At 43.4% G+C, this 21,008-nt stretch overlaps 4 protein-coding genes across 13 annotated transcripts in view; 2 read left to right on the top strand and 2 right to left on the bottom strand.

Annotated features, from left to right (window-relative positions):
- Positions 1-160: 160 nt before the first annotated feature.
- Positions 161-4,195, top strand: LOC105696598 (nuclear transcription factor Y subunit alpha). Of its 6 annotated transcripts, none has more exons than XM_012419180.2 (7): positions 161-262; positions 881-1,195; positions 1,275-1,411; positions 1,694-1,867; positions 1,957-2,048; positions 2,285-2,450; positions 2,541-4,195. In XM_012419180.2, exons 2-7 carry the CDS (start codon positions 904-906, stop codon positions 2,541-2,543), a joined length of 864 nt encoding a protein of 287 aa, XP_012274603.1. In that variant the 5' UTR covers positions 161-262; positions 881-903; the 3' UTR covers positions 2,544-4,195. The 6 variants fall into 6 exon arrangements, with proteins under 6 accessions (XP_012274603.1, XP_012274604.1, XP_012274605.1 ...); XM_012419181.2 differs by lacking the exon at positions 161-262 and adding an exon at positions 311-671 and having other exon boundaries at positions 1,275-1,393; XM_012419182.2 differs by lacking the exon at positions 161-262 and adding an exon at positions 311-671 and having other exon boundaries at positions 2,312-2,450.
- A 141-nt stretch (positions 4,196-4,336) lies between these two features.
- On the bottom strand, positions 4,337-6,545 carry LOC105696599. The gene is made up of 7 exons (XM_023432016.1): positions 6,286-6,545; positions 6,058-6,225; positions 5,737-5,967; positions 5,230-5,402; positions 5,006-5,132; positions 4,654-4,867; positions 4,337-4,566 (listed from the first exon to the last, which is right to left on the bottom strand). The coding sequence occupies exons 1-7, from the start codon at positions 6,464-6,466 to the stop codon at positions 4,377-4,379; spliced, it is 1,284 nt and encodes a 427-aa protein (XP_023287784.1). The 5' UTR covers positions 6,467-6,545; the 3' UTR covers positions 4,337-4,376.
- The window catches only part of LOC105696587 (flotillin-2), a 74,282-nt gene continuing 59,764 nt past the window's right edge, over positions 6,491-21,008 (bottom strand). The window contains exons 2-9 of one of the 2 annotated variants that reach the window (XM_012419159.2): positions 14,838-15,134; positions 14,535-14,767; positions 13,679-13,798; positions 13,334-13,548; positions 13,030-13,213; positions 12,675-12,821; positions 12,037-12,080; positions 6,491-6,688 (exon numbers count right to left, since the gene is read on the bottom strand). In XM_012419159.2, coding sequence (XP_012274582.1) covers positions 6,592-6,688; positions 12,037-12,080; positions 12,675-12,821; positions 13,030-13,213; positions 13,334-13,548; positions 13,679-13,798; positions 14,535-14,767; positions 14,838-15,134 — 1,337 coding nt within the window. In that variant the 3' untranslated portion in view covers positions 6,491-6,591. Of the gene's footprint in view, positions 6,689-6,987; positions 12,133-12,674; positions 12,822-13,029; positions 13,214-13,333; positions 13,549-13,678; positions 13,799-14,534; positions 14,768-14,837; positions 15,135-21,008 lie in introns of those variants that run through there. The other variant, XM_012419160.1, reaches the window with a different exon arrangement.
- LOC105696590 (glucose dehydrogenase [FAD, quinone]) lies at positions 15,287-20,967 on the top strand. Of its 4 annotated transcripts, XM_012419169.1 has the most exons (6): positions 15,287-15,483; positions 17,092-17,199; positions 17,283-17,485; positions 17,728-17,946; positions 18,168-18,338; positions 18,496-20,967. In XM_012419169.1, the coding sequence occupies exons 4-6, from the start codon at positions 17,751-17,753 to the stop codon at positions 19,998-20,000; spliced, it is 1,872 nt and encodes a 623-aa protein (XP_012274592.1). In that variant the 5' UTR covers positions 15,287-15,483; positions 17,092-17,199; positions 17,283-17,485; positions 17,728-17,750; the 3' UTR covers positions 20,001-20,967. The 4 variants fall into 4 exon arrangements, with proteins under 4 accessions (XP_012274592.1, XP_012274591.1, XP_012274593.1 ...); XM_012419168.1 differs by lacking the exon at positions 17,092-17,199 and having other exon boundaries at positions 15,287-15,523; XM_012419170.1 differs by lacking the exons at positions 17,092-17,199; positions 17,283-17,485.

The following is a 21,008-nucleotide window of genomic DNA, read 5'->3' as shown; positions in this document are numbered from 1 at the left end:
CGGGGTTCGCGGGCGAGGCTCGCGTCGAACGACCGCGTCGCTCGTTCCCGCGTGCGGCGGTGGGGGGCACGGCGCGCGCGTCGATTGGCCGAGCCGGGGCGGCGCGGAGGGGCATCGACCGGTCTGCATCGGGCTGCCATCGGACTGGCAGGTCCCCCCTTCAGTGCCACCAATACACAAGAGCCGAGGACTCTCTATCGCCGACCATTGGTCCTCAATTTGCCGACCAATCATTGGGAAAGTGCCCACGAAAATATCCAATGTAAGTCCACAAATTATCAAACATCTACGGCGTACGTGTCACGGTCGCGAGCCGCTCCGAGTCGGGCCGCGGCAAGCCGCGGCCCCGAGTCGGTCCAGCGGCCGCCTGCGGCGCGGCCTTCCGCGTCCGAAAACCCGGACACGGCCATCTTAGGTGCTGTGCCAGGCTTCGCCGAGGCAGGGACCGTGAATCGCGAGTTCTGGCGGGCCACGCGGTGTCTTCGAGCCCTCGGGGGCGGCCCCGAGGCGCGACGCCCGGCGTCGCCAACCTCCAGCGCCCAGCTCGATCGCGCCCTTCGGCGGCCGGTTTGGGCCCCAAGAGTCGACGGGGCCCAGACCCCTCGAGGAATCGTCCAACCTCTGTCGGCGACGGCTGACTCTCCTCCTCGTGCCGTTGGCTCTTCTACTAGGTGGTTCGCCTTGCCATGCATCCGTGCACTTTTTTGCTCGTCGAGTCATTCAGGACTTTTCAATTATCGGGAGTTCGTTACTTGGAATTAATTGCCTAACGTCTCAGAGGCACCCCGACCGTGGTTGACTTTTGATCGTAGTCGACTGCTTATATTTGTATCGTAGTCATTTAATGTCGTATTAGCACTGAGTCGTTTTCGATTGGCAGAGCTGCGAGCACGATCCGGCGAGATGGACCAACTAGGAGAGGGACAGGCGGTCATGGTCGGAGCTACCGGTGGAACCGTCCAGGTCGTCCAGATGGGTCAAGGAGGGCAGGCGATGATGTTACCACCCGCTATCCAGGTTGCGGCGCCGAACGGCCAGATCCAGGTGGTTCCAGTTTCTAGTCTCGCCGGAGCGGGACAGCAGATAGTTATTCAACAACCGCAGACTCCGCAAATAATCCAGACTCCGGATGGACAGACATATATTTATCAACCCGTGCAGTTGGAAGGACAGGTTCAACAAGCTCAACCTACAGGTGGGTAAACGCCGTCGCTCGTTTTCGTAAGAACATCCATTTAAATTATAAAATGGAAACAAACGTCATAATTTTATAGTGATAAACATCAATGGAAACCTGATGCAAATTGCTGGCACCACTGCGCAAACTACGAGTTCGGCGGCTACTACCACTCCTGTGCAGCCGCTCTCCAGTCCTACTACAACAGCAACTCAGGCAGGAAATATTGTCATGGTGATTACTGTTAGAAAAGACTCTTTCACTCGTATAGTCAGTGTACACGTTATACCGACTTGTAGTGATTATAGAGCAACAGTAAAAAGGCAAAGCTTTACGTATGTCTAACGATTGCACGTGTTACATAAATTTATTAAAGTACCTATAATTAATTTTGCATGCGATATATTCACGATGCAAATTAATAATTTGGACGTATTTTCTGATGCACAGCACTCGCAAGTATCGTTTTGAATCAGCTATAATTATTTCAACTGATGTTTGCTATTGTAATTACAGATGGTACCAGGGAATAGTGGACAGACGCAATTTCAGAGAGTCGCGTTACCTGGTCCCGAATTCCTCGAAGAGGAACCCCTTTACGTGAATGCCAAGCAGTATAGACGCATTTTGAAACGTCGTCAGGCCCGTGCAAAATTGGAGGCCGAAGGAAAAATCCCCAAGGAGCGGCCTGTAGGTTATCCCTGAAAATGTAGAATTCATAACGACTGTGTAATTTCTGTGACTAATGCTATGTTGTTTCTCCCTTTTTGTTTTTAAAGAAATATCTTCACGAATCGCGGCATCGGCACGCGATGAACAGAATCCGCGGGGAAGGAGGGCGTTTCCACTCGGGTCAAGTTAAGAAACGGAAGTAAGTATTCCTCAAAAAACGGCGTGTTTAATTCCATTCTGTGCATTAATGCTTTTTGGGGGTTTAACTCACGCGTCACAATAGAGAACTCGTGCATTGGGTTGCATAGCTAATGATCGAAAGCAGCAGAAATGTTTGTTGTGAAGGCAGTTTTTTTTTTTCCAGTCTAGATGAGTTCACCTGTACCATTGGGGCACTTAACGTACTTTGATTACTAGATGTTACCCTTATTGTAGTCCGTCTTTCTCCAATGAATTCAGTAGAACAAACACGAGTACCATGATCACGCAACATATTACAACGTCGAGCACCAACACTATCCGCACCATCACGATACCGGCAACCAGCACCGGAGTTCAGCATCATAACACCGATAACATGACGTCTGCCATCATAATTGAGGTGAGTCGATGATTTCGATATACCATTTTCCTACTCTCCTTTAACGATCCCGCGAATGCTTTGTAAAATTATTTTATTCTTGAATTTCAGTAAATACATGGAGCTGATCGTGAGTGCGAGTGAGTTGTGCATTATCTGTGACAGCATGATGTGAATCGTTCAGTGGAAGAAGAGAATAGTTACAATTTGGTTTTGAAAAAAACATCGCAATGGAGTTTTCATCTCTGCAAGGAGTTCATGGCGTTCGGTCCATGCTTTCTTCGAGTGGAACTACGACTTTGAAGCATTCATCGTGATTGACCTGGACTATCCAATCGTGTGTCCGCGATTATTTTCTTCAAGTGGTAAAAGTTGATGATCGTCGAAGGTGTAAATAGGTTTCTTCGGGATCGTTTCTATTCAGTTCCCTACTAAACTCGCTTCTGATTCATTATAACGAAAGTCGCTTGCCTGTTGAGCTTAAAAAATGTATCGTTAAGACTTTACGAGCGAGAAGCAGGGCGGAATTATGTGAGATCAAACGGTGCCACTCCATAGGAGGATCTATGGTAGTGATTTTAGGAAATCGAGTTCTAGAAATTTCGAGTGCAGTTTATTGGGGAAAAGCAAGGAACATCGATGGGCATGACTTCGACTTCGCATCGATTTCATTTTCCTTAAACATTGTTATTAACATGATATTCAACTAATTCCATCGAGTATTCCGGTTCTGTATAACACCGTCAAGAATTAAGCCGTGAAAGAGTAATATTTTAGTTTATATTAAGGAAAAAGTTGCGAACTTACATTTTTTTTTTGTTGTACAATGAATGGATAGATTTGAATTGGCATCGAATACTGAGAGATTGGTCATGACTTTGTAGCGTGTCTCGCAGTCTGAACATCCTCTAGGTTTGATATCCCGGAATCCATGATTAAGTCGAACAATCCACCATCGATAAGTAGATAAAATAGATTCGGACATCGGACGCGGAGAACGGCACTCGTCGGTCGAATTTCGCGGGAGACTTCTTTACGAGTACAATTTATTAATTTAATGTAGATAAGCTTGCGCGAGCTCGTTCTCAAACGAAGTTTACGTTAGATAGTGGTAACTTATTAAGCCGATTAAAGAACGTTGTTGAATAGCCCGATTGTGTCGCCGTTTCGCGATCGTCGAACCGTGAATCGATCTCGTCCATATTAAAAAATTGGCGATGGTTCCTAATAAAAAACGATAAGAATTATTAGAGAACTTATACAAAAAAAAATTACGATCGCGTGTACTGGCGTAAAAAAATATGAATTATGTCCACTGTTCGAATATTTTCTAAATTAATGTAGAGAGATTTTGAGGACATTTTGTCAAAGGCGACAGGATTTGAAAGTATCGGAGAGCTGTGCGATCGAGCGAAGGATGTGTCTGACGGGGACGGAGCTTTTTTCGCTACCTTGAATGAGTTAAATAGCGAAGGAAGCTCCTGGGAGAGAACGCAGACAATCTCGACAGTAGGGAGGTGTTTTTTACGATTTCGAGTAACTCGGAAGTTGCGTCGCCTATCTCGATTAAGTTGTACATACGTGTATCATGAGGAGAGTTCATAGAGGCAACAGTGTGTGCGTGGACTATAAATATACGATCAGTGTGCGAGAGAGTGAGGCTGAGAGAATTCAGATAAATGAGGGCAAATTGCCATACGAGCGACAAATTAGTTCTGTTTTTGTACCGTTTCACATGACGACTCATTAGACAACGGATTATCAAATGATTCAACGTTGGAGTTTCCTGTGAGATTACCCGTGTAAATACCTCCTAGGTCCTTACACCTCGTTCTTGGCACTTTTACGCGTTCTTTAGTTAAAGATTAACCTGTTTAACCTAGAATTTGGAAGTATTCCAACGTGGGAAGACATTAATGGAATTTTTGTCGATCTTTTATTCAATTTTTACATGACATTGGAGAGGAAGGGGCGTTTTGTATTTAAGAGAATCATCGAACATTCAGATTTCGTCCTTCCGGATCTCTTGACATGCAAGAGCGGTGGCTCGAGAGGTAACGGTGGTCCAAAAAGTTGTTCCTTCAAGACTCGATTCCCAATTGCACCTACAGTGCCTTCATACTCCGAAATGCCAGTTCTGCATGAAACAGATTTACAAGATACACTTTAAATGTTTAACTGCAAAATGAAATGAATGCAGAAATGAATATTGCGTACTGCTTACCTTACTCGAAGAATTCTTCTCTCTTCTAAGTTAGGATCCAAATTGTTTGAATGTTTGGGACATCTAGTCCTGATTAACTGTGACTCCGGTGCCAGATCTCGAGGATTTCTGTAGGATCTTCTTTGAATTGTTTCCGGTATTGACCAGTTTTCTGGCAAAGTGACGGGTTGCCTATCACCACCCAAACGTCTTGCTCGCAGTGAGAGATAATCGTCTAATTTTGTGGAAAAATGGAAGTCATGTTATCGGCATCTATTAATCTTAAAAAATATTGACTGACTTAAATACGATAAGCATTGATATTCCCATCGTTAAACAACAGGGATAACTATGTACTAAATATATCGTTCACCTATATGCTTGGAGAAGTGTACTCGATACAGAGTCATCATCGATTTCCTTTGCTCCAGCTCGAGTAAGTCTTCGTTGGGTATAATTTTTGGAAGAAAATTGTTCAAGTGAGGGTACCTCCGATGTATCTATAAATTAGGGTGAGTAGGATTATAGTATACAAACCAAATTAATAATAATAATTATATTCAATAAATTAGGTAATTTTTTCCAAATTTAACTGACCTTATCCAGGTACTCTTGCGGATCCTCTGTTTGCTCACTTTCTGGCAATTTTTTATTTACTCGTTGTGTGTTTATGTGCTCTTTAAACGGTTCATTGAGAACATTAAGTGGTGGGTTGAAGTTGACGGGTGGAAGAATTGGATTTTGCTTCTTTCCCTTTTTTGGATAAAAATCTTTAACGTAAACGGTCTTGAAATCACGAGTCTCCTCGTCCGTCTCGAAAATCATTTTCTAAATTCCTACGCATTCGATAAATTGACGTATTGAGGTTAATTTTGAATAATGTGTTTAATACATATATATGAAATATTGGTCAAGTTCAGTGACAGTTGACAATTTGGATAGCTCTTGAAATTATTTTTAGCTGTAGGAGAATTTGATTGTTTCACAGATCACTGAGATACCTGTTCGAAATTATTTCTATACCTCAATTTTTCGAATAGTAATTCTTATAATTTTAAAGAAACTATGTTTTATGGAATACGATGTAAAGGGTCTTTAGGTTACCTTTATTCATCTTGAATCTGCCTTTTTTGGAAATTTGCATGGAGGGATCTTTTTCTGGTTCTGCATCAGAGATTCTGTAATTTAATCTCTGCTTTAGGGCTTGATTTTTTTTTTTAGCAGCTGCCATTAGTTCAATGTTTTGCAACATGATGTTTCCTCCAGTTCTGCCATAGGAATCTTGATATGCTGAGAATGTGGTATGCAAATCTTTTGGCCTTATATATCCATAAACTGTGATATACATTTAAGAAGATACCGTTAATTTTGATATCTACAAACATTACTATATAGAGCGAGTCTTAAAAGTTAAAAGACAATTACTTCGTTTAGAGGTAATCGGTGGAGCGAGGACCTTTTCGGTGTGTGGATCTAAGTAGAGGTTGCGAAGATATATTATCAATTCACTTGCTAAATCCTTCTCTTGTTCTTTCTTGGATAATTTAGACTTTTCCGAGAGTGAGGAATCAGGCTCGTCATCTTTGGAGGGCCCTAACAAATTTTCCTTAATAATTATTTAACAAATCATGATCGTACGTTAAGCATGCTTACAATGATCTCTGTAGCTGACTCGATAAACGCTCTGATAGTTGTTTAATGTAAATTGTTGCACCAGTTTTTCAGCTCCTGGGGGAATTGTTAGAGAAGCTAATCTTGGATCGATTTGTTCCGGATCGATTAGTCCTTCAAAACAGCGAGGTGGTGGAGACCTGGAAATACGACTGGTACACATTTTTTTTTATATGATTATTAATAAAACTAAGCAGGACCAAAATTCGAATTGAATCAGTATTTTAAAAACATTTGATCACGTTTGATACTGGTTAAGATGCATGTTACGAATTAAAAGGTGAATTCTTACAGTAGAGTCCTTTTCTGTTTCTTCTCTTTATATTGATATCTGTACTCCGTAGGAAATATTTCACAGCGGTTTTTCAACATATTGATTTTATTTCTGCAGAATTTGAGCTAACAATAAAATTATATATGTGTCTGAAGTGTGTAGCTTATAAAAATCGTTAAGCAACTTATGTTGAATTTTAACCAGACATTTTATAGAAAGTAATACAAAGAATCGAGAACTGCTGAAACAATTGAATAAATATTGTTAGCAGATGTGAGGGGGGGACTACGCAATTATTTAAAGGAAATAGCGGAAATATTAGGTTATATTGTTAGAAAATTGATCTTACGATGTCAGCTTTTAGAAGAGTTTGGCTCATACAATTGACTTTGAAATAAATAAACACTGTCTTTAATTCGTATATTTATTTTCTATAAGGGAAATTATATATAATTGGGATAACAGGAATCTGGACGTTAATTGGGCAAATCTACTCGGCGAGAGATTTAAGATTAAAAAATAAAATAAAAAAAATGAAACGAAAGTTACATACTTTATGTTCTACATAATCATTAAGATAACGCGTAGGTAATTATTACCAAGCAAGTATTAACGTATCTTCTCATTTTTCGCTTGTACTGTCAGAAGTGCGACTTACGACTAACTAAAATTAAAGCCTCTACAGAAGACACCGATAAAATATCTTGACGACAATTCTAGGGAGTGTTAAAACTTTAAAAAAATTGTCATAGAGCCAACAGACAATTCAAATACTCCTTAGGGGTTGATTCTCATTTCTTTTACATCCGTTTAACATCCCATAAATGTTGATAATGCATTCAACAAGGGAAGACAATTGGACATAGGCTTTTATCGGACTGCCTAGACATTTTAACATTTTTAAGGATGTCCATAATTTAAAAATTGACATACCAACACCTAAGGCGTAGAATTTATTCTGTTCTTTGTTATAAATTGTAAATTTAGCAACGTTAATCAATTTATCGGTGTTTATGGAGATACTGAAATCAATAATCTAAAATTGTGGTCTTGTCGAGAAGAGGTAATGAGAATTAAAAGATTTAACCTCGCAAAAATTAATCTGCAACAAAGAATACAATGATAACTGGAATACCTTTCCCTGACAACGATGTTTCTTTTCACAGCAGACACACGTAATATAATTACACACTAGCTCGAACAATAGTAAGCAGTTCTTCGATTAACGAAGAAATCTTGTGCAATAACGTATAATCGTACGAATTGCAAATAACAATATGAATATTTTATTTATATAGGTAAACTTTTGGCATCGATTATTATTTCTTTATAATTGGGTTCTTAGAAAATATATTCCGTAGTAAATCGAAGAATTAGGTCAAACCAAAAAATTGATCCGGATAAATATAGCTAAGCGGTATAACGAAATATTCTCTGTTAGTATTGCAATGAAAATTCATTACCAGTCGTACGATTACATGTCATTTTACAGTACCACCAGTAAGCAGTAACACATAAAATAGTGCAACACACTTAAGGGAACTATGGTAAGGAGTACACCTGAATATTCGTAATACCTACACAAGTTCTCTAGGTCCTTAATGGAGTATAAAAAACCATCATCTGCAATTAGTAGTAGTGGTAACTGGTTCATATTGCGAGGTAAAACATCTCGAGGCACCGTTACCGTAAAGACCATATTCCCTAGTCATAGCGATCGAAAATGGTCCTTAGAGACTCGCGATGTCTTGCCTTTCGGTCGCAAGTTTTTCTCTTTCTTTTTCCTAATGGCTTTGGACAATCGTAAGAATGATTATCCTTTAGCTGAGGTAAATCTAAACGTTTCTAAAATTTCCTTAAGACTTCTAATCAAGATTTTGTTTACTTTTACCACAGAGTTTCTCCAACTCGTAGATGGCAGATCGTTTTAGGTTACGGCAATTGGTTACGCAAAAATACGACACTCGACTCGCAGTGCTTTGTCATCAATGTTGAGATGACTTTACGGGCAACGTGTAATCGCAATTAAAAAAATGCAAATGACTTGCGTCTCGTATTAAACGATACATTTAATCCGCGACGAGGGCAACATTGAGAGTGGAACACTTTACCTAAATATCTTTCTTCGTCAGGGGAGTATATACAGAATTCATTGTTTCCCTATTAGCTATATTGTAATCATTTTAAAGAATATACATTTATATAGATTTATTTATGTATATATGTATATCGTTCTAATTTATCTACTCGATCGGAGGAAAATCAACTTGCGGCTTTTCATATCTATCTGTCGATGAAACAGTGCAGACGGTAACTTACATGGTAGACGTTCCTTAGTACATATTTGCATGGAAGTCATGAAAAGTCTCTAAGGTAAATAAACAAGTAAACCTATTAATTGGTTCAGTAAAACATTTTGATATCGATCGAACTAAACAATATGGTCTGGATTCCGTTGTAATACAATTTAAGAAAGAATTTCTAATTGCACGAAAATCGTTGATTAAGAGTTAATTCTTTTTCCAGGTTTGGAATCGAGACTTTTCACGAATACTTCTCGAAAACGTAACATTTTCGGGGGATTTGGAAAGTAACGATAATGCTCCGAAAGATGTGGACCTTACTCTTCGAAGCCGAACAGTGAAAAGTTATCGTTCTAGAGGAGGACGCTAAAGTTATTCGCTATTAATTTATCGCAATTTCATCGTCACTTAACCTAAGCCAACGTTCCCCCAGAAACTTGGAGTTTCTGTGATGTCGTCGATCGAACACTTGCAGTACGTCTCTATGTACCTCGAATAGTGAACTCACACAAAGTGCAAGTGAACTCAGATAAATTTTCTGGATTACTTCTCTCTCTCGCGCGTGTGGTGAAAGAAGTGATTTCAAGAGGAAGAGGTTTCGAAGCCATTCGAGTAATTCCTCCCAGTGTCGTGTGTAAGAACGAAGTGCAAAGTATAAAGTACTCGCTTCTTAGATTAGTACTGGCTTAGTCCCTTCAGAGAATTCTTTGTACTCGATTATATCAAATATCTTTTTCGACAATCAATAGATACTGGCTAAGATGTTTTCTCGTTTAAATAATGTACAGCTTGGCACTTAGCTCTACGGATTAATATTTATTCTCGTTTAAAACCGATTTTCCATTAAACTAACAAAATCATAAGAAATCTGCTAACGTTTCTTCCGTTTTACGACGAATAAGTTATCGATAAATGGTCAGGAGTAAAAAAATCGGGTAAAAAATTGGCGATTTTTGGAAATTCGAGCGGCCCGTTAGTTACGTGAAATTCAATTTCTTCGTTCCAGTCGTTTAACAACTCTAAGCATATTTACAACGTCTTTTGAGATTAATTCGCAATTGCCGTTATTTGTACGAAGACTCAATTTCTATTTTTTTTCTCTCGTAATATTATCTACTTACGTTGAACACAATAGTGAAAACTTTCGTTAACGATAGACTCGTCATTCATCTCATCGCTAATTACTGCCGAAATCGATTTATTGATTAAGTAATAACTGAAAGCACTATTTTTATTTCGCTCATTTTTTAGCACGTCAATTTAAGCTTTACATTCAAAAAGAACTCAAAATTGACGTCGTCAAGCTTGGGGTAAAATGTTTCCCAGAAAACATTTTATTTTCCTATTTCCAGTCGATTATTTGTTTTCTCGAGAATTTGACGGAAAGGGATGCGAGATTTCATCGATTTTCCGTAATTAAGACGGTAATTAATTTCTATTAATTTTACTCCGGCTCGATATAATAATCTGCCTTAACGAAGAGAGCAGAAAAATGTGATTAAAAAAATGGCTCGGTCGGTTATTCGGAGGTCTCGTTGCATCTTCAAAACAATTATAAAATTAGTTAATCTATACACATATGGCACAGTATCTCTCGAAATAAAAATTTACGTAAATTTGTTGCTTAATTATACAAGATTGAGCTTAATAGGACTCACTTTCAAAATTTTAGTGATAAAGAAACTCGACGGCATTTCGCGCCAAATACAGATATAAGCGCGAATTTTTCGGTTTCAACGGAGGCGAGAGAGCCAAAACAAAAGGAAAAAAACTGCGTTCTTATACGTTCCACAAATCGGGGTATATCCACATTTGCTTATAAAAAAAAATATCCGCCTTTTCCTACTCCTGTAAATATTCACGTCTCATTTAAGCTCATTGTTGTACTGTCTCTTTACGTGAGGCTATTATACGTCGTACTAGAATACTAGAAAGCGTCGTACAATAACGAGAAATAACTGGAATTTGTAATAATCGTTTACAAATATAAGGAACATAAGGAGCGAGATGAGGTTTCTCAAGCTCGCCTTTTGCACGTCTGATTTACAAAATTCCACGATCAAAATCAAACTCGGACTATGTCAAGAGCTTGAAAACGAGATGTGAATACCTATGCGAAACAATGTGTAACATTTTGTAGAGAAAAATCGTTCAATTACGAACACGTCGACACGGTCCTGCTCGCGTATTTCCCGGATATTGTCTCGGTGAAAAAATCGCTAACAGTCGAGTTGCCAAAAAGATTCTAATTGCACGCTTTGTTTACAACTTTATAAGTAGTTGGATAAAAACTAATGTCCTTCGACTAAACGCACGTAATGCACACACACGCCAGCAATCTCTTAAACATACAATTTGGAGGCGTTTCTGGTTATAATTTGGTTACAATTTCTTTATAATTGTAGAAACCTATCGTTGAAAAATTATGATTTCCTATGCCGAATGAGTTCGATTTGCCTTTGACGTAAGGACAATTATCGGAGCAACGGGATCTACGAAAAGAAAATGATTGTTCTCAAATGATACCCGTTGGAAGTCATTTTTTTATCCCACTCCGTTGCACCATAAACTTGTACTTATGTCAAAGATCTGTGGCTTGTCGATTAACATTCCAATATGGCAGCGGTACTTTGCTAAAGGTACTGAAAACTCGAGGGACAAAAATTACTCCTTACAATAAAATATAAATTTGTTGTTTGATTCGATTCCGCACTCGGAGAAAGTGCGCCTTTTAACATTGGAAATTAGTACTGGACAGAGTTATCTCTTTGTTCGAAGTGTATCGTACAGATGCATTTTTAGCGAAGAAAGAAAGAGTAGAAAAAGGGAAAAGGGTGAATAAACGCGGTTTAGCGGCATCCGGAGAGAATTGATTTTCTATCTAATCTCGTCGTTTCGCAGATGACCACGAAATTTACGTATCTTCCGCCTGACGACGAGTAAAGTAGTAATCGAGTTAATCGCGTTAATTCGTGCACGTTGAACATGGTCTATCGCCCATGGACACGCAATATTTAATATCTCATGTCATGGCGAGGAATGTTAGAGCAATGCTTTTTATATATTATTCGGGGAAATGAGAAAAGATGCACGCCGCTGGCAGATCTTGGATAGCGGATAAGCAGAAAAGTGGAGGCGTAGCAGCGGAAAGTTTACCTTTGATTTCCCTCCTCGGCTTTCCAAAATCGCGCCTCCGGGTACTGGATTCACAATTAAAGATTATTATTTGGCCCCCGGTATTTTTCCTAATACCTAAAATAAAAGAAGCAGATCTCGAGATTTCCAGGGAGATAGTAATTCCGTTTCTTTGGGCGTCTCTTAACTGGTCGGATAAGTTTCACAATTTTTACCGTAGCTCCGATTCGACATTTCAACGCCGAAAATGGTAAATACCAATTTGAAACGTATCTTATTAGACGGAATCGCGAGATCGGAAGACCAACGTTTTCAGTCCATTCCGAATAAAAGGTTCGAACGTACAGGGTGGGGTCGTAAGAAAGGTCTAAAATCGGTAGAAGTTAATCGCTGCAAATTACTGTGATAATATTTCCACCGATAGAACCACGTGTCGCGATAGTCCGTTAAATTTGTAATCGATCCATATCCGTACGATCGTTCGACCGAGTACACGCTTTCTTCATCGATTTTGGACCATTCGTGAGACATACCCTGGATAAACCAATGAATTTTAACCCTTTGCGGTCGCATTTTCCCAAGATCAAGAGGATTTTGGTGGCTGAGAGTAGACATACGACCGCAAAGGGTTAAACGAGGAAGTCCAGAAAGCCACATACCTTTGACAAATCTACTCCCGTCAAAGCCTGAACGGCCGGGGGAACCTGGCCAACGAGTCGATTGATCTCCCCGCTGGTTTTGTCATTTCCTCCTAAGAGAACTATTTCTTCCGTCCTAGCTAATGGCGCAGCAACCTCCGCAGCAATCTGAAAAAAAAAATAAAAAGCTAGCAAACGTTGACACCGAAATTAAAAAGCTGATTCCTTGATGTACTTTTTTAATGTAAATGATGTAAAGTTGGGTCATCGCCGATTACGTAAAGGATAACTTTAGGATAAGGTTGACTTTGGAAGTCGTTAAAAAATATAAAAGGCAGCGATATTCCAACATTTAACGAGGCGCAAGTATGCGAACCTTAGGCAAGGCGTTCAGCACGATGTTAAGAACCGCGGCGTCTCCGTACTTCTTGTAAATCGCAGCTTTCATACTCATTCTCTCCGCTTCCGACACCCCGACGACTTCCATGGCGTGAGCTTCCGCTTCTCCTATCAAACGGATCTTTTCCGCTTCCGCTTTCGCTCCGTCCACCGTCTGGGTTCTGAAAGAAATCTCTTTAAGCGCGCCAGCCGACTGCAAAACGACATCCTCGACCAATCGACCGAGAACGGATCGCTATCATTTAACTTTGACGGGCAATGAGGAGTTTTTGGAGAATTACCTCTTGCCCTCGGAGATCTTTCCGATTTTGTAGTGCTCGGCTTCGGCCGGCAAGCGGACGGTGCTTTGAAGCTCGTGTTCCTTTCGCTTCACTTCCTGTTCCTCGACTTCGATCTGCTTGCGCCTCTCCACGACTTCGATTTGTATCTCCTCGTTTCGGATTCGCTGACGGATCTTGGCGGCTTGAAGTTCGTACGCGAGTTGGGCTTCGGCTTTCTGCAATTTCAGGAAAAGTCACCTCGGAACGTCCAACCTTTGCAACTTCGGTAACGGGGCACGGGACGTTGTTTCGCGTTTTATGCACTCGCAGGTGCCGACAAATCATCGACAAAAAAAGGTGAATTACCGCGGTGTTAACTTCCTGGTCGAAGTTGGCTTTCTGAAGTTGGAACAACCTCGCGTTGTCTTCGATCTTCGTGTCGGTGTTGTACTTGATGTCCATCGCTGCCTTTTCGCACTCGGCTTCCTGCAAGACACGTAAAGCCGTTAAGGTGAAGTGAAACACGTCGAGGAACTTGATCAACGTCGATAAAGAAGATTTTTCTAAATGCCTACGTTGCCAACGTTCGTTTTTATATCGACAGCTAGGTCGAATTATATTGGGTATTGTACCAAATGGCATATTCCACCTGTCGTTTTCGTACAATAATTATAAAGAAATCGAAGTAAAACTCCAGAAATCCTCTGGATTCGTGCCTTCTGGGGCCCCAATTGACTGCGGAGGGACCCCCTGCGCCATCTGTGATTTCCAGGTAAATTAAATTTTCACTCCGAGACCTCGTATTCCCATCGTTTTAGCAAAGAAGCGCATACAACACTTTTTTGCCTTTATCCCGTTCAAATGCGAGTTTATCGATTACCAGAGTGTTCTAAATTCTCGTAAAATTGTCCTGACCCTTTCGATTCTCATACCAGAGCCTTCGATAATTGTACATTGATCGAAATATCAGAGCTCGACGCCATTTTGGTTCTTGTCTGGACTGAGTTAAAAAATTTTTTTTGAAAAATCCAAATTTTGAACGTGTCAGGACAATTCTTAGATGATCAGGAGTGATGTGTCAAAGTTTCGGACAGTTTGGTCTAATACCCTTAAAAAAAAGTGTTGTATTCGAATCGACTGATTTGAAGGATGTTTCACTTCACCTTAACCTTCGAGACGTCCGCTTCCATTTTACCGTATCGGACTAGAAAAATTCACGTACCCGAATCCCAGCGTCTCGATTCGCTTCGGCAACGCCAACATCCGCATCCCTTTTGACAGCCGCGGTTTGCGCCTTCCCAAGAGATGCCAAGTACTGCACGTCGTCGTAAACGTCCTTTATAGTGAAAGACAGGATTTCGATGCCCATCCGACCGACATCCGGGGCTGCCACTTCGCGGACCAAAGCGGCGAACTGGTCCCGGTCCTTGTAAACTTCCTCCACCGACAAGGTACCTGGGCGCAAAATTCAATCGAATTTCAATTTCCGTGAATTCCAGAGAGCGGAGAGAAGAAGAGGCCCAACCGAGGATCGCGCGAAGATGTCCCTCCAGGGTGGAGAGAATGGTCGACTTGATCTCGTGGACGCTCTTCCCCAGGAACTGCTCGCTGGCGGTGTGCAGCAATTCGTCGGCTTTCATGATCTTGCACTGGGCCACGCCGGTGACGGTCAAGGGAACCCCCTGGGCGGTTTCCACGCTCTCGCAGACCGGGTTCAGGGTCATCACCTCGAGAGACAGTCGCTGCACGTCGGTCACGAACCACCAGGTGAACGCGTAACCGCCGACGATGGTCCGCTTCTTCATGGACCCGCAGCATCCGCCTGGAACACGAGAGGCGGGTTTTAGCATTTTTCTCCCGTTTACAGAATTTTCAAAAACCGTGCCTGACGGGAGAATCGGGCAAGAGGAGAACCGGCGGGGGGAAGGGCGGGGGGAGCGAGGGACCGTTAGGTGTCTACGTGGCCGCGTGGCCTGGGACCGTGCTCGAAGTCACGGTCGAGCTCGGTCGAGCGCGGTCTCGGTGCGTCCGCGAGGTCACCCCCGGAAGGTCGGTCGATCCCTCCATGGGTCAAGGGTGCGTCGTTTGGCGACAGTGGCAGGATTTCTCCATCGGTTTTTGGCCCCGACCAAGAGGACACTTCGCGGCCCTGAACTTGGATCGACTTCTAGGTTAGGATGGCGCAACCTTTCCTTCCTTGTTACGTCATCGGTAAGGACTTTGGGGAAGATTCGCATTTTATTGCACGATTTAAATCGCGTTCGGAAAGTATCCACGGGCTATTTCAACGATGACGTCAATTTTAAAGAAATTTCATTCGTAAGTAAATACGAGGGGTTCTCGAGCACCGGATGATCGGAATCCTAGTCTCGACAGAGTTTCCATCGTTTTTGCTTTCTCGGAATTTCGACGTAACGTCGTTGCGCCGGAAGGAGGCGGTTTCGAAATTGAAAAAGTCCCGCCCGATGTCGTTCGACTTCGTTATCGTAAATTCGACGTATTTGTCGAGTTTTTGGTGCCGCCTTTTAACCGTTAAAAGTGACAACGGCTTTCCTGAAAATAAGCGCGCTCAAGACGGATCCAGTTCCGTTCGTTTATAGGTTAGTGGAGAAACGAGAGCGATTACGGGTCGTCGATCGTTCTAGAAAACGTTCGCGTAAAACGCGGATGCATCTTTTTTACCGCGCGAAGCTCCTGAGCGAAATACCGCTAAATTGAAGATTCGATGGAGAATTTCTGGCGGATTTCATTGGATTCGCAGGTAACTCGTTAATTTGAAAACGGGAAGCCTAACGGTTGCGACGGGAGAGGGCGGCTCGCCGTTCATTCCGGAACTAGTTCGAGTAAAATACGACCGCGGCTTCGGTCTGTTCGCATTCCAGGAAAATACGCGCCATTTTTTCGGGCCACAATTGCCCGTGAATGGGGTGCTCGCAAGAAACGCCGGTTTACTCGCAAAAGAGCCTTGACCGCTGCCAACAACTAACGATGACGAATTGCCACTCCTGGAGCCCTCTTATTTATTTTCGAAGAACTGTACAAATAAATCTTGCCGTTCCTTGAAAACACCCCTTTTTTGCGATAACGTTGAAATCTCGGTACTGCGCAAGAATTACCATGCGATAGAAATATTACAACGTGGGTCGTGGTATTTTGTTACATTGGAAAAAGGAGATGGCACATTCGATATTAAAAAATTCGTTCGAAAGCAAGATTTCCCAACACGCGCTCCCTTGTACCCTCGTTATAGGTACTCGTTACTTATCATGCGAGGTAATACCCTGCACGCAAAAAAGTTTCCATCGTGTCCCCGGTAAATTACTTAATAGTCGAAAGTTTCACATTCGGTTAGCATTTGAGTCAGGTACGCATTACGGTAACCCGAGGTAGCGATTGCTGTACTGTACGACACTCGAGGGGTACGTGACGAACCTCATGTCGGCTCGACGCCATTAAACCGGCTACTTATTGCAAGTACTTTGTGGACGTGTAATTAATCGATGCCCCCTGTCCAAAATTCCTGGACTCGCTTTCCTGGAATCGATCGCTCCCCAGGGTTTCCCCCCAGGGACGAAATTATTTTTCCTTTCCTTTCCCTGGTTTTCGTTCGATACGACAAAAAAAATTCTTTAAATAAATTAAGTCTTCGCTAACAAACGAAATTATTTTTCACTCCGAAATATTTTCGAGCACCGATTTCACCGCGTACATGAATTTTCATAGAAAAAAAAAAAATGGTGTCTTTAAAGTTGCATTTAACTTCTGAGAATTTTTTCTAGAGACATTTTGAGGGGCGGAAGTTCGTTGAGAGGACTTCTTTACGTTCGATAAGGGAATCGTATTTTTCGTATTTGGATGCACTTTGTTTCTTGGGGAGATGCGCATAGGTAGGTGCAGCTGCAACGAGTGGCGCGGGCGGGGCAGGGAGCAATGGCTGTGGTTATTAAGGATCAAACTCTTGAATATTTAGGTGGTGAAAGCCGCTTCTCTTTCGAAGCCATGCTATTGGTACCTTTTCTTTCTTCGTCTACCCCTGGCCCTCTTCGTCTTCCCGAGCGTGAATGACAACGAGGACGAGACCCGGGAATCACCTCAGTCGCGTTAGAATTCTTCGAGGTTGAAGTGGAACTGCGCGTTTTTCGGGACCTCCGGACGTGGAAGCGATTAGCCGAGGTTTTTCCAACTTTATTTTAACAACTTCGATACCTCAGAAATATATTTCACGTTAATGAATATTTGTCGTTGAGGGGCTATATCGTCATGAACGTCGAATAGTCAAAAATCCGTAATTTTTTCGACGTTTACAGTGGTATTAAATAAAATAAACGAGGTGTCCAATGAAAATTAGAGTTTCTGCGTTAGATAAAAATAAAATTTCTCAAGGATTTTTAATGAATTTTATTTTTGATTTTCAGCTAGTTGACAAAGTGCCTGAGCCATGGGGATCGAAAGCGTCCTGACGAGCATGGTAGGCACCACTTCCGGAAGCCTATCGTGGTTCTTTCCGGTCTTGGCTGCCGCGATCGCGTACTTTCAGTACGAGATCATGGACCCGGAATCCCGACCCATAGACGTGCCCCCGGAATTGCTCCTCCCGGCCTATGACTTCATCGTCGTGGGAGCCGGATCGGCAGGTCGGTACTTTAAATTCTTAAAAAGAAATATATTAAGTAATTCCATAAGTTCTGCCGTATTCCGTTTTTTTTTAAATCTCTTCTCCCTCCTCTAAGTTTTGGTGCTCCGCTCGCGATGACGCTTGAAAGTCCACCTGCAAAATCGAAGGAATCGAAGGCTAACGTATAAGCCCGAGGTACAAAATGCAGCAAAAGTGGTGAGAAATGATGTTGGATTTCAGGAGCCGTAGTGGCGAGTCGACTGTCGGAGATCGAGGACTGGAACGTGCTCCTCCTCGAAGCTGGAGGAGACGAGACGGAGATTTCGGACGTGCCGTTATTGGCCGGGTATCTGCAGCTCAGCAAGCTGGACTGGAAGTACAAGACCGAGCCCCAGGGAGACGCGTGTCTAGGTAAAAGGAGGAGCAAGGGGACGACCTCCTCGCGATAGGTCTTCGGCTTACCCTCGACTAACAATTTTTGAATTACCGACGTTACGATACAAAGGACGGCAAAAGGTTCCGCCTCGAAACGGGTAGGCGTTTAGTACGAAGCGATTTCACGTTTCAGCCATGGAGAACGGTCGCTGCAATTGGCCTCGAGGAAAGGTGATAGGCGGCAGCAGCGTGCTGAACTACATGCTGTACCTTCGGGGGAACAAGAAGGACTACGACACCTGGGAACAGCAGGGGAATCCCGGCTGGGGGTGGAAGGACGCGTTGCGATACTTCAAGAAGTCCGAGGACAACCGGAACCCCTACCTGGCCCGGACGCCGTATCACTCGACGGGAGGTTACCTGACCGTGCAGGAGGCCCCCTGGCACACCCCCTTGGCCGCGGCCTTCGTGCAGGCGGGTCAGGAGATGGGGTACGAGAACCGGGACATCAACGGGGAGCACCATACGGGGTTCATGATCGCCCAGGGCACCATCAGGAGGGGCAGCAGGTGCTCGTCGGCGAAGGCCTTCCTCAGGCCGGCCAGGTTGAGGAAGAACCTGCACGTCTCGATGTTCTCGCAGGCCACGAGGGTGCTGATCGAGCCGGGGCCCACGAAGAGGGCCTACGGCGTGGAGTACGTCAAGGGAGGGAAGGCCTACCGCATCCGCGCGACCAAGGAGGTGATCCTGTCCGGAGGATCGGTGGGATCGCCACAGCTGCTGATGCTCTCGGGGGTAGGACCCGCGGAACACCTGACCAGGCTCGGCATCCCCGTGGTTCAGGATCTGAGAGTCGGGCACAACCTCCAGGACCACGTTGGACTGGGGGGCTTGACCTTCATGGTGAACCAGGAAGTGTCCATGGTGGAAAACAGGCTGCACAGCGTCCCCGCCGTCCTTCAGTATGCCGTCTTCGGTGACGGACCCCTCACCGTCCTGGGCGGCGTCGAGGGCCTGGCTTTCGTCAACACCAAGTACGCCAACGCCTCCGAGGACTTCCCCGACATCGAGCTGCACTTCATCTCGGGCTCCACGAATTCCGACGGGGGTAGGCAGATCAGGAAGGTGCACGGCTTGACGAAGAGGTTCTACGACGCGGTTTTCGGACCCATCGGGAACAAGGACACCTGGAGCGTCATCCCCATGCTGCTGAGGCCCAGGAGCAAGGGCGTCATCGAACTCAGGAGCAAGGACCCCTTCGATCATCCCCTGATATATCCGAATTATTTCAAGGACCCCCAGGACATGGCCACTCTCGTGGAAGGCGTCAAGATTGGCATCGCTCTCAGCAGGACCGAGGCCTTCAAGAAGTTCGGCAGCGAGCTGAGTTCCTTGAAGTTTCCGGGATGCAGGCGCATCGAGGCGTACACCGATGCGTACTGGGAGTGCATGATCAGGTATTACTCGGCCACTATTTACCATCCCGTGGGGACCTGCAAGATGGGGCCCTACTGGGACAGGGAAGCCGTTGTCGATCCACGACTCAAGGTTTACGGTATTGCCGGCCTGAGGGTCATCGATGCCTCCATCATGCCCAATCTCGTCAGCGGGAACACCAATGCCCCGGTTATCATGATCGGGGAGAAGGGCTCCGACCTTATCAAGGAGTTCTGGTCGAAAAGGAAACATCGGGTCTGAGGGTCCGGGGTGTCCTCGTAACGTCCAAATCTATGGCCGTTGGCGTGACTAAAATTAAAATAGCGGATCGTAACGACAGCGAGCGATGGTCCAAGAAAATTACGAGATACGATAATTATTCGGCCGGGGCTAATCGATCGATCGAACCGCGTTCAATCGTTAAGCGAAAGAAAGTAGGAACAAGTGAATCGTTCCCTCTAAAACCCAATACGTTGATTAATTCGGGTAATTACGTTTGATTGGTCGATTTAACGCGATCGATAACGGGTCGAGTACGAGTTCGACGGTTTAATGAACGAGAGTGGAGGATTTAATTAACGATCGATCGCTACCGGCACGGACCCTCCTGATAAGGAAACGCTAGAAACGAGATACTAATCTCGATGTATTATAATGTACAGAACGGGACGGACTCTTTGTAGGAATAATGTTAGTTTAAGCGCTATCGCGAGAGACACTTATTCATACCCGAAAAGAATACGTACGTTTTTATAACAATGTCGTAGGTTATCGTAGCAGAGCGTACGGTTTTTTTTTTCATTACCCACATTTCTCGTTTGAAAATATCCCGTGACAATTGCTGCGCACAACGACCACAAGAAAAATCGGCATTCCACATTGTTACGGACTGACCCGATTTAATTTATTCTCAGTCATTAGCATAAATCCCGCGTGTCGTTAGTATGCAGATAAAACTTTCTCGAGCTTTTGCAAAGTCATTTTCAAATATAATACATGACTCTCGACCTTGTCGAGGAATACTCTCTAACGAGCGCTCATGTATACGAAAGTGAAATATTTCTCAGATTTAGACGATGAGGTGAACGAGTAATCCCGATGATCGAATGCACGCGACTGGAAACGATGTATGTATTTAACGGTATGGACGAATTTAATTAACCGTAATGTACGCTCTCTCAGGGAAATGAAATAAAGGACTAACGTTTCCGTAAATAGTAGACACGAATTATGGACTATGCTTCTTAACGGAGTCATCGATTAAATGTA

Source organism: Orussus abietinus, unplaced genomic scaffold, assembly GCF_000612105.2.
Source record: "Orussus abietinus isolate OABI.00-Male unplaced genomic scaffold, Oabi_2.0 scaffold101, whole genome shotgun sequence".
Classification (NCBI taxonomy): Eukaryota; Metazoa; Arthropoda; class Insecta; order Hymenoptera; family Orussidae; genus Orussus; species Orussus abietinus.
The sequence above is the reverse complement of the archived record's forward strand: the minus strand, read 5'-3'. Positions and strand labels throughout refer to the sequence as shown.

Coding starts and splice junctions, on each gene's coding strand:
- LOC105696598 (XM_012419180.2), top strand. CDS start 904: ATGGACCAACTAGGAGAGGGACAGGCGGTCATGGTCGGAGCTACCGGT. Junction 1,412..1,693: donor AGGCAGGAAATATTGTCATG/GTGATTACTGTT, acceptor TTGTAATTACAG/ATGGTACCAGGGAATAGTGG. Junction 1,868..1,956: donor AAATCCCCAAGGAGCGGCCT/GTAGGTTATCCC, acceptor TTGTTTTTAAAG/AAATATCTTCACGAATCGCG.
- LOC105696599 (XM_023432016.1), bottom strand. CDS start 6,466: ATGTGTACCAGTCGTATTTCCAGGTCTCCACCACCTCGCTGTTTTGAA. Junction 6,226..6,285: donor AGTCAGCTACAGAGATCATT/GTAAGCATGCTT, acceptor AAAATTTGTTAG/GGCCCTCCAAAGATGACGAG. Junction 4,868..5,005: donor ACACTTCTCCAAGCATATAG/GTGAACGATATA, acceptor CCACAAAATTAG/ACGATTATCTCTCACTGCGA.
- LOC105696590 (XM_012419170.1), top strand. CDS start 17,751: ATGGGGATCGAAAGCGTCCTGACGAGCATGGTAGGCACCACTTCCGGA. Junction 17,947..18,167: donor CGTGGGAGCCGGATCGGCAG/GTCGGTACTTTA, acceptor GTTGGATTTCAG/GAGCCGTAGTGGCGAGTCGA. Junction 18,339..18,495: donor CCAGGGAGACGCGTGTCTAG/GTAAAAGGAGGA, acceptor TTCACGTTTCAG/CCATGGAGAACGGTCGCTGC.